The following is a 14,576-nucleotide window of genomic DNA, read 5'->3' on the forward strand; positions in this document are numbered from 1 at the left end:
AGGTGGCGTCTTGTCGTCTCAAGCTGGGGGCGCATCTCACCTCACATCCGGTGAGTCGCTTCGTATATCCGGCGGGGAGTGACACGCCCTCGGCTCGTTAGCTCCGCCTCGTGGAATCGGCACGTTGCTTCTCATTGGGTGCGTGCGGGGGGTTTACCAGGCTCCGCCCTTGACGAGGAGCTGACAGCCAGCCCCTTTGTGGTAACCCCGTGGAGCGCATGGTCCGGAGCGCATTGTCAATGGCGGCTAACCGAGCCGGTGTGATGACGCACACTCCCCCGCGCAGCGTCGTTGTTGTTGTAATTGTTGTTGTAGTTGTAGTTGTAGTTGTTGTTGTTGTTGTTGTTGTTTGGGGAAGAAGACGGGAGGAGGCATGGGAAAGGTCCTAAACTCACTACTGGTGCCATATAATCACATTCTGGTGCAACGAAGAGTCATAATTAATGGAAACGAGTCCTTAACTGACATAGACTAAGAATAACTAGCAAGATGTCCGAAAGTTGTCTACGTGTGATGCGGTGGACCTGGGCACGACAGTTAATGGGGGAAAAAGGGGAAGGTCGGCTCTACTGATTGTTGTTTACAGACAATGGGACTAGGGAATGGGGGATTGGGGATAGTTGGGGAGTATTGGGGAAATAGGGGAATATTTACAAGCGGATATGGAGGCCAAATTCCATATTCGCAACAATATGTCTCGATTATGTGCTACGCAAAGCAATAGACACCAACAATGAACTTGGATTTACCCGAAGTAAACGGAAAAGTCGGCGATACCCATCCAAGAAGATTACAGATGCAGATTATGCAGATGATCTTGCGGTTCTAGCAGACTATAACAATGATGCAGCGACACTACTACACAAGATTGAAGAAGTAGCCAGCCAAATTGGTCTCTACATAAATGCCTCGAAGACAGAGTACATCAGTCTTAATCAAGATCAAGTTGTAGACATAAAATCACTCACTGGTGAAAACGTCAAAAAGGTTGACGAATTCACATACCTGGGAAGCAACATCGCCTCCACAAAAAGAGATGTCGACATCAGACTTGGAAAGGCTTGGGGAGCTTTAAACAGTCTAGGCAAGATTTGGAAATCTGCGCTTCCAATAGAGCTGAAACGAAACTTCTTTAGAGCAGCTGTTGAATCAGTTCTTGTATATGGGGCAATTACATGGACCTTGACATCGTCACTAGAAAAGGCCCTGGATGGTGCATACACTCGCATGCTCAGAGCAGCCCTAACATTTCATGGAAGGAGCACCCCACAAAATATGAATTGTATGCAAAAATCCCACCAATCAGTGTAACCATACGTCAACGCAGATTAAGATTCGCTGGGCACTGCTGGAGAAACAAAGATGAGCTTGCAAGCGATGTTTTACTTTGGTTACCAACTCACGGCAAACAGGCACCAGGGAGACCTGCGAAAACATATATAGATCAGCTTACAAATGATACTGGGTGTCTGGTTAACGAACTACCTAATGCCATGAGTGACAGAGATGAATGGAAGAAACGTGTCATGGAATGCCGAGCTAGCTCGACGCAGTAAGTAAGTAAGTAAGTTATGGGGATGACTCTTTGTGGTTTAAAACTACTTAGCATAGTTCAGTTATCTCCTTAATACTTGTTTAGAATGAGCATAACGTCATTAATTGTGAGATAAGATATGCGTCCCTATAATGCGTAGATATATGTTTGTTTTCCCTGCCCTCCTGTTGTTCTATCCCCTGCATTTAACTTCTGGTTATGTGGTTTTATGTTCTTTTGTTCTGTTTAAATATTATTTCGAAAGTGTACTCAAGAGTCTTGAAGCTCAAGATGTCACGGTAGAATGCACAGGTGTGTTTGCGTGTCAACACTGCATTGTCAAAGCGAAATTGCATTGTCAAAACGGCAGCTAACATCACCACATGCATGTGGAATAACCTTTGCTTGTGACTTTGGCCCACATGGGTTTTGACGCCTAACTCGAGCTAGAAAATCCATTTAAGGCCTGAGTGTGCTGAGCTGATTACGCCGGAAGGAGCCTGATGCCAAAGCCAAGAAGGTTGTGCTCTGTGGAGAGAAGTCTGGGTTCCGTTTTTCTGATGTCCAAGCAGGCTTTCACTTCCTCTTTGTCCACAGAGCTCTTGCCCTGCAGTAGTGAACTGTCCAGGCTGGTTTCCACTCTCGGCCAGGAAATCCAGTCCAATCAAGCACGGGTCACATAGTTTCGCCACCTACACCTTTGTATTATACTCCATTGGAGCCAACCGCAACTTGATGACTCCACTCCTGGGTATTGGCACTGTTTCCCCATTAGCCAATTTTAAATGGTACCCTGACCCAGTGGCAAGTGGTTTCCATCCCCCTCTTGTGTGCCGCAGCATGTCTGGATGTACAACAGTCGTATTGCCCCCGTATCCACAATTGCTTGAATTTGTTTCCCCTCTACTGAACACAGAACTACGACATTCTGAAACTTTTCTCTAACTCCACTCAAACCGAGCACCAAGACTGAGGCTTCTCCACTATTCGCAGCCAGCTGTCGCCTCTCGCAGCCGGTTATGTCCGGTTTCCTGAATGAATGGCTCCATTGCGTCTTGGGGCCTCTGATCTCCCTCCTGTGATATGGCTTTCGCCCCCTCCTCTCAGAGTGACTGCCATGGAAGTCTCATTTGCACCTCGTCTGAGTCCCATTCCCCCTGTGAACTCTCGTTGACGTCCATACCACCTGCACTCCGACTGCAAATGGCCCCACACCCTCCAGCATGTGGGGCTTCCTCCCAGGGATCAGAAAACACCCTATCTCCTGTTGGTCACTACCCTGGTGCCTCACCTCACGGAGCCCTTGCACCTCCTGTTTTGTGGCATAACCTTCTCCCATCTCGATACAGTCATCCGGTCCTTCGTTCTGCTTATGAGTCTCCTCCTCCTTCGTCCCCATGTGCTGTGCTTAGCAAATTACCATCCGTTGCATATAGGGCGACTGCTGTGTATTAATGATGATTCTGAAGAGATCCCCACTGCATGATACAGACCCTGACGCCACTGTAGACGAACTTGTGATCCCATTCCCTCTGGGTAAACCAGCTTTACTAGGTATTCTATGTCACCCGCCAGATTCTGGAATATCTCCGGGGGTCGCCACTTCCTCTGCGTTAGCTGCCCCCGTGCCAGCTCGACCTGATGTGCTGTCCTGAAACGTCTTGTGAGGCATTGTACTACTTCATCGTAGCCCAAAGGGTTTTCCAGCCAGCTGTTCATTAACCCCAATGCCTTTCCTCTCATTGACACGACCAGCATGGCTGCCTTTTAACTAACTGTCCAATTGTTCAACCCTGCTACACACTCAAATTGTGCAAAATATGTCTCCAAGTTTTTCTCCCCACTATAGGGGCTATGTTTCGACTGCATGCACCACCCCTCATTGTCCCCATGGCAATGGATGCGTTAAGCCCGCTCAACCCTACAATCAATTTGGAGGCAGTCCTGGGTTGCGTTGGGTCCCCTATATACCACGTATTCTGGTCTTTAGTTTCATCTGTCTTAATCGCTTCCAACTTCTTATCCATTACTTGGAAATGAGTTTCTATTCCCTCCTTAAGTCCCATCATCGGTCCTTTCATGGTTTGGGCCTCAGCCCTCTGAGCCTCAATCTTCTTAGCCATTTCAGTTCTCTGGACATCAATCTTCTCATTTATTTTGGCTCTCTGAACATCCATCATCTTACTTATTTCAGCTCTCTGCACATCCATTTTCTCATTTATTTCAGCTCTCTGAACATTCATCTCAACTCTCTAAACATCCATATTCTCATTTTGAGCATCCATCTTCTCATTTTACACACCCAGTATGACCATTCGGGCACTCGACTGCTGGCCAATGTCCCTCGGGAGGGGTGACACCAACTCACTGCCACTGCCTGCCCCCAGACTACTATGATCGAACGGATGGCTGGGAGAAAAAAATTCAGCACCCTCCACAGACCCTCAGTTACTATTTCCAAGGATGTCACTGCCCTATCCAAAAATACACGTCCATCCACCCTTGGATTAAGGGCGTATTCAATAACCTTCTTTGGCAAAGCTTCCTGCATTGCTTTCACCATTATCTCAAATTGAACTACGGACTTGTCCAGATCAGCACTTTTCTCCTTTCTCTCTGCCTCCCTTAGACGGTCTACCAACACACTTTTCACACTGCTGACATTGAGATCACGTTTCCTCAGCTCAAACTGAGATCGATGACACACCAATCAGCGATTTTTTTTTAACCTTCTACGGACTATACCACCTCATTCGACATTCCGACACTCATCTACCAATTTGGGTTAGAATCCCACTACTCCGGACACCACTTGTTACAACCTGGCCCTTGGGTAGAGGGTTCGGGGTACAGACTATTGTTCCAGAGGTCCTAATTGACATACTCGGGAGGCCAATACGTTCCCCGTGTGTGGGTCATGCCTTTTAAGAAGTCGGATGTGACTGAGCAGAGTTATCATCCGAATGCTGACGGAAATTTGCACCCCCACTCACCGACCCACAGCGTGCAAATCCAGTAATGCCATGCAAATTCAAAACAGTGGAATGAATGCCAATCATTTACTCGGGATATACCAAAACACAGGATATACAACCAATCAATACAAAAACCATAGGAAAATCCTGCTCACATGTGGTGGTATAGAATAAGTAATTAAATAAAGACAGACAGGTGCCAAGACAATGTGGACAAAACAATCAAATTCCCTACCAAATATCCCTATCTAATCCCAAGGGGGAAGAGGAGGAGATGGATGGGGGAGGGGGGGGGGAATTCAAGCCTGTTTGAGATGACATTTCAGCGGCCTTGTCTCAGCTGCAAGCCCCAAGGATTGTGCCTCACTACCACCACCACCAAGCTCTGTCATGCAAAGTCCTTCCTCCACACACACCTGAACTCTTATGGACCTACAATGCCTTCATTCACAGCTTGATGGAATACTGTTCTCCCCTTGGGGCTGGTTCTCCTGCCTCTCACCTTGCTCAGATTGACACTGTAGAAACCAAGGTCTTCAAGATCATTAGAATCTCCAGCAATGAAGCTACGTCTATGAGCCTATCACTTCGCCAGCGCAGACAGGTCGGTGGTTTCTCCATCCTCTATCGCATTCTTTCTGATCTTTCACACGCTGCTCTTTCCGTGCTTTGCATCCCCCACCCCACCCCCAGTTCCTGCAGGAGCGCACACAGTCCACCATCATTCGAACTCCACTCATTGATTCCTCTTTTTATCGCCTGTGGAATCCAACCCCCACATTCTCTCTAACCTCATTCTTCCTTCTAGGTATTCAAAACAGTTGTTGATAACCATCTCAGATAATCCCCCATCAAAAAATATTATTTATCTTTTCTACCCCTGTCAAACATTCATTCCCACACCCCCCCAAATTTCCTGTTTTTCCTTCCTGACTGTTTGCTCCTGTATCCATCTTTTCCACCCCCTCCATCTTCCCCGGCCCCTCATGCTTACCCGGATCCCTTGTTTGTCCATGTCCATATATTTTATCCCTTGGCCCTGCTGTTGACATTTCCCCTCTCTTTCTGCTGCTCCTTTTGTTCTGTTGCATCTGCGCTGTGTTCTGGCTCTTCCATGAGCTTCGACTGTCTACAAAAATAGAAGCTTTAAAACAAATTTATTTACTGTAATATCATAGAATTTCTCTATTTAAATAGGGACTTAATGCCGTGACCCCCCTTCCACAATGAGACAATTTTTAATGTTAGAGATAGTAATTGTACGAGAGAACATGATGTTTGTTGATGATGGATGTAATAAATAACTATATTGTAATTTATAGTATTTTGAACTGCTGACATCCCCTCCACATCCCCCAACTGCACCAACTCCACATTTTCGTCCCCCTTCACAGGCGATGCCAAGCGCCCAGACCCTTCCTTCTTCGTCGTCCTCATCCTCCTCCTCGTCATCATCCTCCTCCTCCTCTGTGGTGACCTCCACCCTCACCCGGACCTCTGCGCTCACTCCCGCATTGAGCCCTCCCCCACAGTCCCTACCCACGCGGGCCATTGCCCTTCCTCCCCCGGGCTCCTCCGCCCCTCCATGCGCTGGCTGTGGGGGCGGGATCAGCGAGCGCTTCTTCCTCTCTGCGGCTGGCTGTGCGTGGCATGCGCGCTGCTTGCGCTGTGCCGCCTGCCGGGCAGGACTCGCGCGCGAGAGCACGTGTTTCCACCGTGATGGACGAATCTACTGCAGACACGACTACTTCCGGTGAGACACAAACATGTCAGATAATAAAGGGGTTTAATCCCGAGTAACGTGAACCTCACCACTGAAATAAGGAATCGTTTACCTTTAAATAGATTGTTTTGGTAGCAGTTTCTAAAAACAGCAATAAAAATATACAGCAATAATTTTGATAATAACTATGGTTAAAATGCAATTGGATGGCTTAGCAGCACCCACATCACTGATAGACAGATGACTTTACAACTTTCTGAGAAAAAAAAAAAGGATAAAGTATGCTGTTCACATTGATTTACCATCAAATCAACCTTCAAGTCAAGAAAATCATCCAGAGGAACTTCATGCTTTTAAAGAATGCGCCGGGTGATGACCAGGTGATCGTTTCCGTGAACACTTGCTTGGTGTTCTAACCAACAGCATAGACTTCTCCAATCTGGTTGCTCGACACACCTTCCCGGATATACACTACATGACCAAAAGTATACGGACACCCGAACATCGAACATCTCATTCCAAAATCATGGGCATTAATATGGAGTTGGTCCCCCCTTTGCTGCTCTAACAGCCTCCACTCTTCTGGGAAGGCTTTCCACTAGATGTTGGAACATTGCTGCCGGTATTTGCTTCCATTGAGCCACAAGAGCATTAATGAGGTCGGACACTGATGTTGGGCGATTAGGCCTGACTCGCAGTTGGCGTTTCAATTCATCCCAAAGGTGTTCGATGGGGTTGAGGTCAGGGCTCTGTAGAGGCCAGTCAAGTTCTTCCACACCAATCTCAACAAACCATTTTGTATGGACCTCACTTTGTGCACGGGGGCATTGTCATGCTGAAACAGGAAAGGGGCTTCCCCAAACTGTTGCCACAAAGTTGGAAACACAATCGTCTAGAATGTCATTGTATGCTGTAGCGTTAAGATTTTCCTTCACTGGGACTAAGAGGCCTAGCCCAAACCATGAAAAACAGCCCCAGACCATTATTTCTCCTCCACCAAACATTACAGTTGGGACTATGCATTCGGGCAGGTAGTGTTCTCCTGGCATCCGCCAAACCCAGATTCGTCCGTCGCACTGCCAGATGGTGAAGCGTGATTCATCACTCCAGAGAACGCGCTTCCACTGCTCCAGAGTCCAATGGTGGCAAGCTTTCCACCACTCCAGCTGACGCTTGGCATTGCGCATGGTGATCTTAGGCTTGTGTGCGGCTGCTCGGCCGTGGAAACCCATTTCATGAAGCTCCCGACGAACAGTTGTTGTGCTGACGTTGCTTCCAGAGGCAGTTTGGGACTTGGTAGTGAGTGTTGCAACCGAGGACAGACGATTTTTACGCGCTTCAGCACTCGGCGGTCCCGTTCTGTGAGCTTGTGTGGACTACCACTTTGCGGCTGAGCTGTTGTTGCTCCTAGACGTTTCCACTTCACAATAACAGCAATTGCAATTGACCATGGCAGCTGTAGCAGAGCAGAAATTGAACGAACTGACTTGTTGGAAAGGTGGCATCCTATGACGGTGCCACGTTGAAAGTCACTGAGCTCTTCAGTATGGCCCATTCTATTGCCAATGTTTGTCTGTGGAGATTGCATGGCTGTGGGTTTGATTATATATACCTGTCAGCAATTGGTGTGGCTGAAACAGCCGAATCCACTAATTAGAAGGGGTGTCCGCATACTTTTGGTCATATAGTGTATATGCATACAGCCACATGATAGTCTCTGATATCTTCCTCAATTTCAGCAAGACCGACAGTCGTAAACTCAAAGAACAAAGCCTTTTCTACAGGATCGGCACGTTGGCTCCCCACGGGATCAACCAGCGCTTTTCGTTCACTTAGATCTTGCCTTACAATTTTTCAATTCTTTCCCTTACTGTTTTTCCCTTTCATTTTACTGTATTTTGTTTTTATATCTATCTTACCTCTCCTCGTTTTATATATCTAATTTTAATTACTATTTTTCTATATAATTGTTTGTTATTGCTTTTAATGCTCTTTTGGATTATATTTATCTCATGTCGTCACTTTTTGTGTTTTCTTCATTATTTTCACTTTTCTCCCAGTGCCAGACGCTTTGAATTACCCTGATCCTCCCTTTCAAAATTAGTCATTGTCACCCCCACGTACCTCCTGAGCCCTGGCCTCACTCTAACTCACTCCCACCCTATATCAACCCTCACCCCCAAACGTCTCTCGCTTTTGCTCTGACAAAGGTTTAATGCCCAAAATGTCAGCTTGTCATTGCTCCCACAGCGGTTAGCATGCCTCAATCAATGCCCTGTTGATGTCATCCATTATTCTACCTGTCCACCAATGCAGATTGACAGTAGCCTTCATCAGCAAGACTAGTTCTTCATGATAGTTCAGTGGAATGTAATAATCACCTGGGCACTGGTCTAGTGGTCTTGTATTTAAGTCAGTGTGAAATGAAATGCGATTAAAATTCCATCTAATGCAGAAAGTGCTGCATCAAGGAGCTTTCCAGCTCTTGAAAATAATTTGCCTGTTCTACTTGAAATCGTGACATTATGTAGGATCCTCAGGTGAAGAACCTCCTGATAGTAAGGGCATTTTATGAGATATTTCACAAATCTGTTAACTAAATTGTTACCAAAAAATTTCTTCACCAATATGTTTGTAAAGGTGTGTAATAACATGTGTTAAAATGTTGAAGTTCAACTCCCGTGGGAAACCCAGAAAAAAAGCTGTTGAATTCGGGTACCGAAAAATTATTTTCGAGAATTTTTATTTTTTTTATTCGGCCCTTACGTAACTTATGAGGGGTCAAATAAGGGTTTTTCATGATTCTGAGTTGATTGTTAACATTTATATTTTCACTTTTACATTTACACACAAAGTAGCTTTTATTTCACATACATATATAATACTCGAGTTATTTCTCATTCACAATGTCAGAAGTTTCAACAGTCATTGTCTATGTCTTCTTCAGACTCAACAACATCATGACTGCAGTTTCTGCATGTAATGCCATTACAGACTCCACAGGCCGAGATGCACGTGACCCCATTCTTCTTGCAGCTGCATCGCCGGTTGCTGCAATCTCCATGACAATTACAGCTCGTGAACTGCAATAGCTCCTCAGGAGCCGTGGGGTCCAGTGTTGGAACTGGCTCATACCCATGCACACCTATTGTCCATCCATAGTCACTGGGGTTCAGAGACATGCTCTGTAGAAGGATCCAGTCCCGGGTCTGCAGGTAGGCACGGATTGAATGTTGTGCAGCTGCACCCTCTGTTGGAGGTAGAGTCTCTGGTTTGATCACTCCTGCCGCTGCCTGCCGATCAATGCAAATGTCACACCATGTGCCGGACCACTCATGACTTGAGTAACGGACAACGTGGTTCCCGTGGGCAGTGAGACGTTCTAAGGTGTCTTTGTAAGCAGGCAAAGTTTCTAGTTCCTTCATGAGTTGACAGTACAGCCGTGTGCCCTTGGCATACTGATGATGGCCTGCAGCGGCAAAGATGTGAAGCATCTTGGTAACAATGCAGGACAGATGCCCATTGTGGTCTGCAAGTCGCTCGGTTCTGATAAAGACCTTGATCACATCTACCATGTGGTGGTACTCCACCCAGAGTGCAGGTGTTCTTCCTCCTTTTGCGAGTCGTTTGAAGGTTTCTTCAAACCTTTGCTCAAACACTGGCACTACTGGGTCTGAGTGTCTGGCTCCCATCTTCCCATCAGCCACCTTCTCCATGAAGGTCTTCATGTCACCACGCTCCTCCTCAGTGAAGGCAAGTTTCATGATGTGTTGATAGATGGCTGCATCGATGAGGAGGTGAACACGGATTGCCTTGTCAAAACATCCTCCATCCATGATGTGGTTGGCTGTCGTACTTCCAGGATAGATCAACTGGATCACATCTAGTAGTCCAGAATCTTCCATGATGTTACCCATTGATCCAAGATAGGACTTCAGCAGGTGAAAACCACCCAACCTTGGAATGACGGGTAGATTTGCCTGCTTTATTATATTCACAGCCTTCAGCCAAATCGGAAGATCAAAGGTCACTATAGCGACCCCAGCGCGCCGTATGCACTCTTTCAGAGTGGTGAAGATGGTGTTGAGGTCATTAGGGTCTCCTTCAATAACTGGGAGGAACTCGATCTGTGTGCTCTGCTTTGCATCATTAGCATGGATTCTCTTCATCCAGCCATTCCAGTTGGAGTGTGGGAACTCAGGATCGTTGGCTTTGATCACCCACCTCGCTGCCCAGAGTGTGTCACCCGGAGTGAGGAGTGGCTGATCATGAGCCAGGGAGGAGGAAAGCTCAGCAAGGGGGAGAAACATGATCGCATTCGTTCCTATCTGTTTCCTGTTCGTAAATGGAATAATCTTTACTTCAGTTCCTCTCAGGATCTTAGCTTTGTCGAGTGCCTTCAACTTCACCCGGGGGAAAGCTGCTGTTGTCTGTGGATCTGGCAAAGGTGGTGCCGGAGAGGTGACTTCGATCCAACCCATTGAGTGAAAGGGAGTGTTTCCGTGAATAGAGACAATGTTTAAATCTATATTGTCTCCAACAAACTGAGTGACTGCATTGTTTGTTTCCCCAACCTCCATAAAGACCACCTGATCATTACTTGACAATTCACTTTCACTGGCTGGCACTTTGGCTGTCATCACTGATTGATCCTCAAGCGCAGCATCAACCGCAACCTCATCATTGATCTGTTCATCGGTTTCCTCCACAATGGTGTCAAGAGTGCCAGAAGTATCTGGAACATCATCTCCACTCCTACTATTAAGGAAGCAGTATTTGTAGTTTTGTGTCTCCGTGTAAGACTCAGTGTATCCCAGCCGGTGGAACTTGTTGAGCATCCATTTGGACCCAAATCTATGATCAAGTTGTATGGCAAGCCCCATTTGGTGTGGCAATACTCCAGACCGAGGTCGACAGGCCTTAATAAAATTCTGCCCCCAAACGGCAACTCTTTCGTCTGTCTTGACAATCGGTCTCAAGAACATCTGAAGGCTTGCAGGAACAAGTGTCAGCTGACTATCGATGTCAGTCATACTGTGTGTGGTGGGGTATGACTTTGGACCTAAATCAATCAAGGCAATATCATTGGATATGAACTTGAGTGCCGTCTTTATGATCCGAGTCTTCTCATCTCCATGGTCAAGATTAGCATGATGCGCTCGCAGAATATTGTCGGTGCCATCTTTGAGACAGAGTACATCTGCCCTTCTTTCCTGTGTTGTGAAATACAAGGTGTCTTCGTATTTCTCTAGAAGTTTTATCTTTAGCCAATGCTTTGAATAAGAAAGGCTCTTCTCTGGTGACTGATCAAACTCCTGCAGCTTTTCATGGACTTGGTCCATGTTCATTACCCCATGCTCTAATTCTGAGTCTAACCATTCGCAGAATTCAATAAAAACTGCCTCTCGCTCCTCATCAATACTCCTCTGTCCTCTCTTCCTTTTTCCTTCCTCATCAGTCTTGGACAAACTGTCACCTCTCGCAAACATAAGTTTGCATCGCAAATGGTACAGTGTTTCTTCTGCTACCAAGTCGTTGATCCCTTACAGGCGTCCAGTGACTTCAGTTCCCCAGTCATCCCCGCGACTCCGTGCTGTCTTCAGCAAGCTTGCCTTCAGTGTATCTGCAGTCAAATTATCTGGCACTCTGTATTTCTTTCTAGCTTGTGCTGGATTATTTTTGTAGAGCTGGGCTGGTTGGTTGCAAAGAATGCATACATCCTTATACAGGAGGTCAACTGACTGTGATCTTCTAGAACTGCAGCCAGTTGATGAACTGAACTCACAAGTAGTGCGTCTTCTCTTCAACTTTGATGACTCTTTCTCTGCCTTTGATGCTTGAGCTGACTTCTTGGTGGTTGCAACAAAGTTGTTGTACAGATCATTTTTACACTTCTGGTGGTACCTCAGTTTTCCTTCCTTTTGAGCCTCCTTCATACGTTCCACAACAGTAACATTTTCGACAGTTTCTGCTTGTTTCAATAAAGTTGAGTGTCCCTTTGGAGTTGCCTGTATGAGCCTTTCAGCTGGTGTATCCGAGCGTGCACAGATGAAGCAATTGAGCACAGGTGGAGTAACGTCTTCATCCATATTGCTAGACTCCATGTCCTGCAAAGTAGAAAATGAGATATATTTAGAAATTATTTTTCCACAAAGGAGTGTCTGTGGTGAAATATAAATGTTACCAATCAACTCAGAATCATGAAAAACCCTTATTTGACCCCTCATGAGTTACTTAAGGGCCGATTTAAAAAAATAAAAATTCTCGAAAATAATTTTTCGGTACCCGAATTCAACAGCTTTTTTTCTGGGTTTCCCACGGGAGTTGACCTTCAACATTTTAACACATGTTATTACACACCTTTACAAACATATTGGTGAAGAAATTTTTTGGTAACAATTTAGTTAACAGATTTTCATATGTTTCCCTTACTATGAGAGAGCAATCAGATGAGAAGTACAGTATTCCCATATACTGCAAACTGGTTGAGATACACCAACTTGTACTCCTGGGAACTGCACTTGGATAGTGCAAAGCTCAGAGATTTAACTGAACGATGGTAAAAATTGAACTGGAGCACGAACAACCCTAATGTTTGCATAATACTATGATTAGGTTCATTAGCAATGGTGCTTATCAAGCATACCTTAATGTCCTTTGCTATCTATCTATAATTCCAGTAATCTCTGTACGTTTGTACGTTTGTACGTTTGTCTGTCTGTGACCGCTGTTTCTCGACAACCACGGGTCCGATATACTTTTAACTTGCCAGGTATATTGCTGGGGACCCGAGGATGTGCCTTTTCAAGGTTTCATATTAATCGGACAATTACTTACCGAGCTATGTCCAAAAAACGATTCAACCAATCAGAGAGCAGCGAACGATCGCGTGTGCTGGCGTTGCGAATGGACCAAACCATTCCATGTAAATAGAGGGGGGGGTTCTGTGGTCGTTGCGAATGGACGAAACCATTTCATGTAAATAGAGGGGGGGGGATTGTCACTGTACTCGCAAGCCGTTCGCCGTTCGCTTTGGCGTTGCGAATGGACCAAACCATTTCATGTAAATAGAGGGGGGGGGATATAATTTTAGATAGATATATAGTACGGGCATATATATAGTACGGGCATGCCCTAGTCTATCTATAATTCCAGTAATCTCTGTACGTCTGTACGTTTGTACGTCTGTTTGTCTGTGACCGCTGTTTCTCGACAACCACGGGTCCGATATACTTTTAACTTGCCAGGTATATTGCTGGGGACCCGAGGATGTGCCTTTTCAAGGTTTCATATTAATCGGACAATTACTTACCGAGCTATGTCCAAAAAACGATTCAACCAATCAGAGAGCAGCGAACGATCGCGTGTGCCGAACGTGGAGGACACACTCTGCCTCGGATGGCACATTTGAGAGCGTATTCATTTATTTCACGTTTGCAAACTATGTTGGCGTTAAACTATGTTTTAAAACTAATAAAACCGAATTTGCGATTCATTCGCTTTCCTGCGCGTTTGTGCACGCGATGGCGATTTCTTTACCAAACTCCGGAAGCCGTTCGCTTTGGACCAAACCATTGCATGTAAATAGAGGGGGGGGGGGGGGGGATTGTCACCATACTCGCAAGCCGTTCGCTTTGGACCAAACCATTTCATGTAAATAGAGGGGGGGGGATATAATTTTAGATATAGATATAGTACGGGCAATGCCCTAGTAATTATAATTATAATAATCTTATTATAATAGAGCAAACGTATATGGTTAGGGCGATGTATGTCGTAATGTTTATATGCGACGAAAACGTCTTCTTCTTCTTCAAATAATATAACCACCCTCTTAATTAACCCTCTTAATTGCGTTTAGACTGCTGAGACCCCTCAGACCTTTGACGACCCTTTAATTCCCCCAAGAACCTTCAGACCAACAAGACCCCTGAAGACCTAAAATACCCCGAAGACCCCAAAGACCCAAAACACCCCAAAGACCCAAAATACCCTTCAAGGCCCTGAGGCTCAAAAAGACCCTGAATACCCAAAAACCTAAAACACCCCGAAGACCCAAAACACCCCAAAGACCCCGAAGACCCAAAACACCCCGAAGACCCAAAACACCCGAAGACCCAAAACATCCCGAAGACCCAAAACACCCCAAAGACCCAAAACACCCCAAAGACCCAAAACACCACCGAAGGCCCAAAACACCCCGAACACCCAAAACACCCCGAACACCCAAAAACCCCGAAGACCCAAAACACCCCTAAGACCCAAAACACCACAAAGACCAAAAAGACCCTGAAGACCCCAAAGACCCTTAAAGACCCTTTAGACCCAAAAGACCCTTAAATAC

The 14,576-nt window shown here is 45.9% G+C and overlaps 1 protein-coding gene across 1 annotated transcript in view; it reads left to right on the forward strand.

The window, feature by feature from the left end:
* Positions 1-5,083: 5,083 nt before the first annotated feature.
* The window catches only part of LOC144893710 (LIM/homeobox protein Lhx9-like), a 105,501-nt gene continuing 96,008 nt past the window's right edge, over positions 5,084-14,576 (forward strand). The window contains exons 1-2 of the mRNA XM_078785079.1: positions 5,084-5,113; positions 6,042-6,262. Coding sequence (XP_078641205.1) covers positions 5,084-5,113; positions 6,042-6,262 — 251 coding nt within the window. The remainder of the gene's footprint in view (positions 5,114-6,041; positions 6,263-14,576) is intronic.

This window comes from Myxine glutinosa, chromosome 9 (assembly GCF_964187855.1).
Source record: "Myxine glutinosa chromosome 9, kmMyxGlut1.1, whole genome shotgun sequence".
NCBI lineage: Eukaryota > Metazoa > Chordata > Myxini > Myxiniformes > Myxinidae > Myxine > Myxine glutinosa.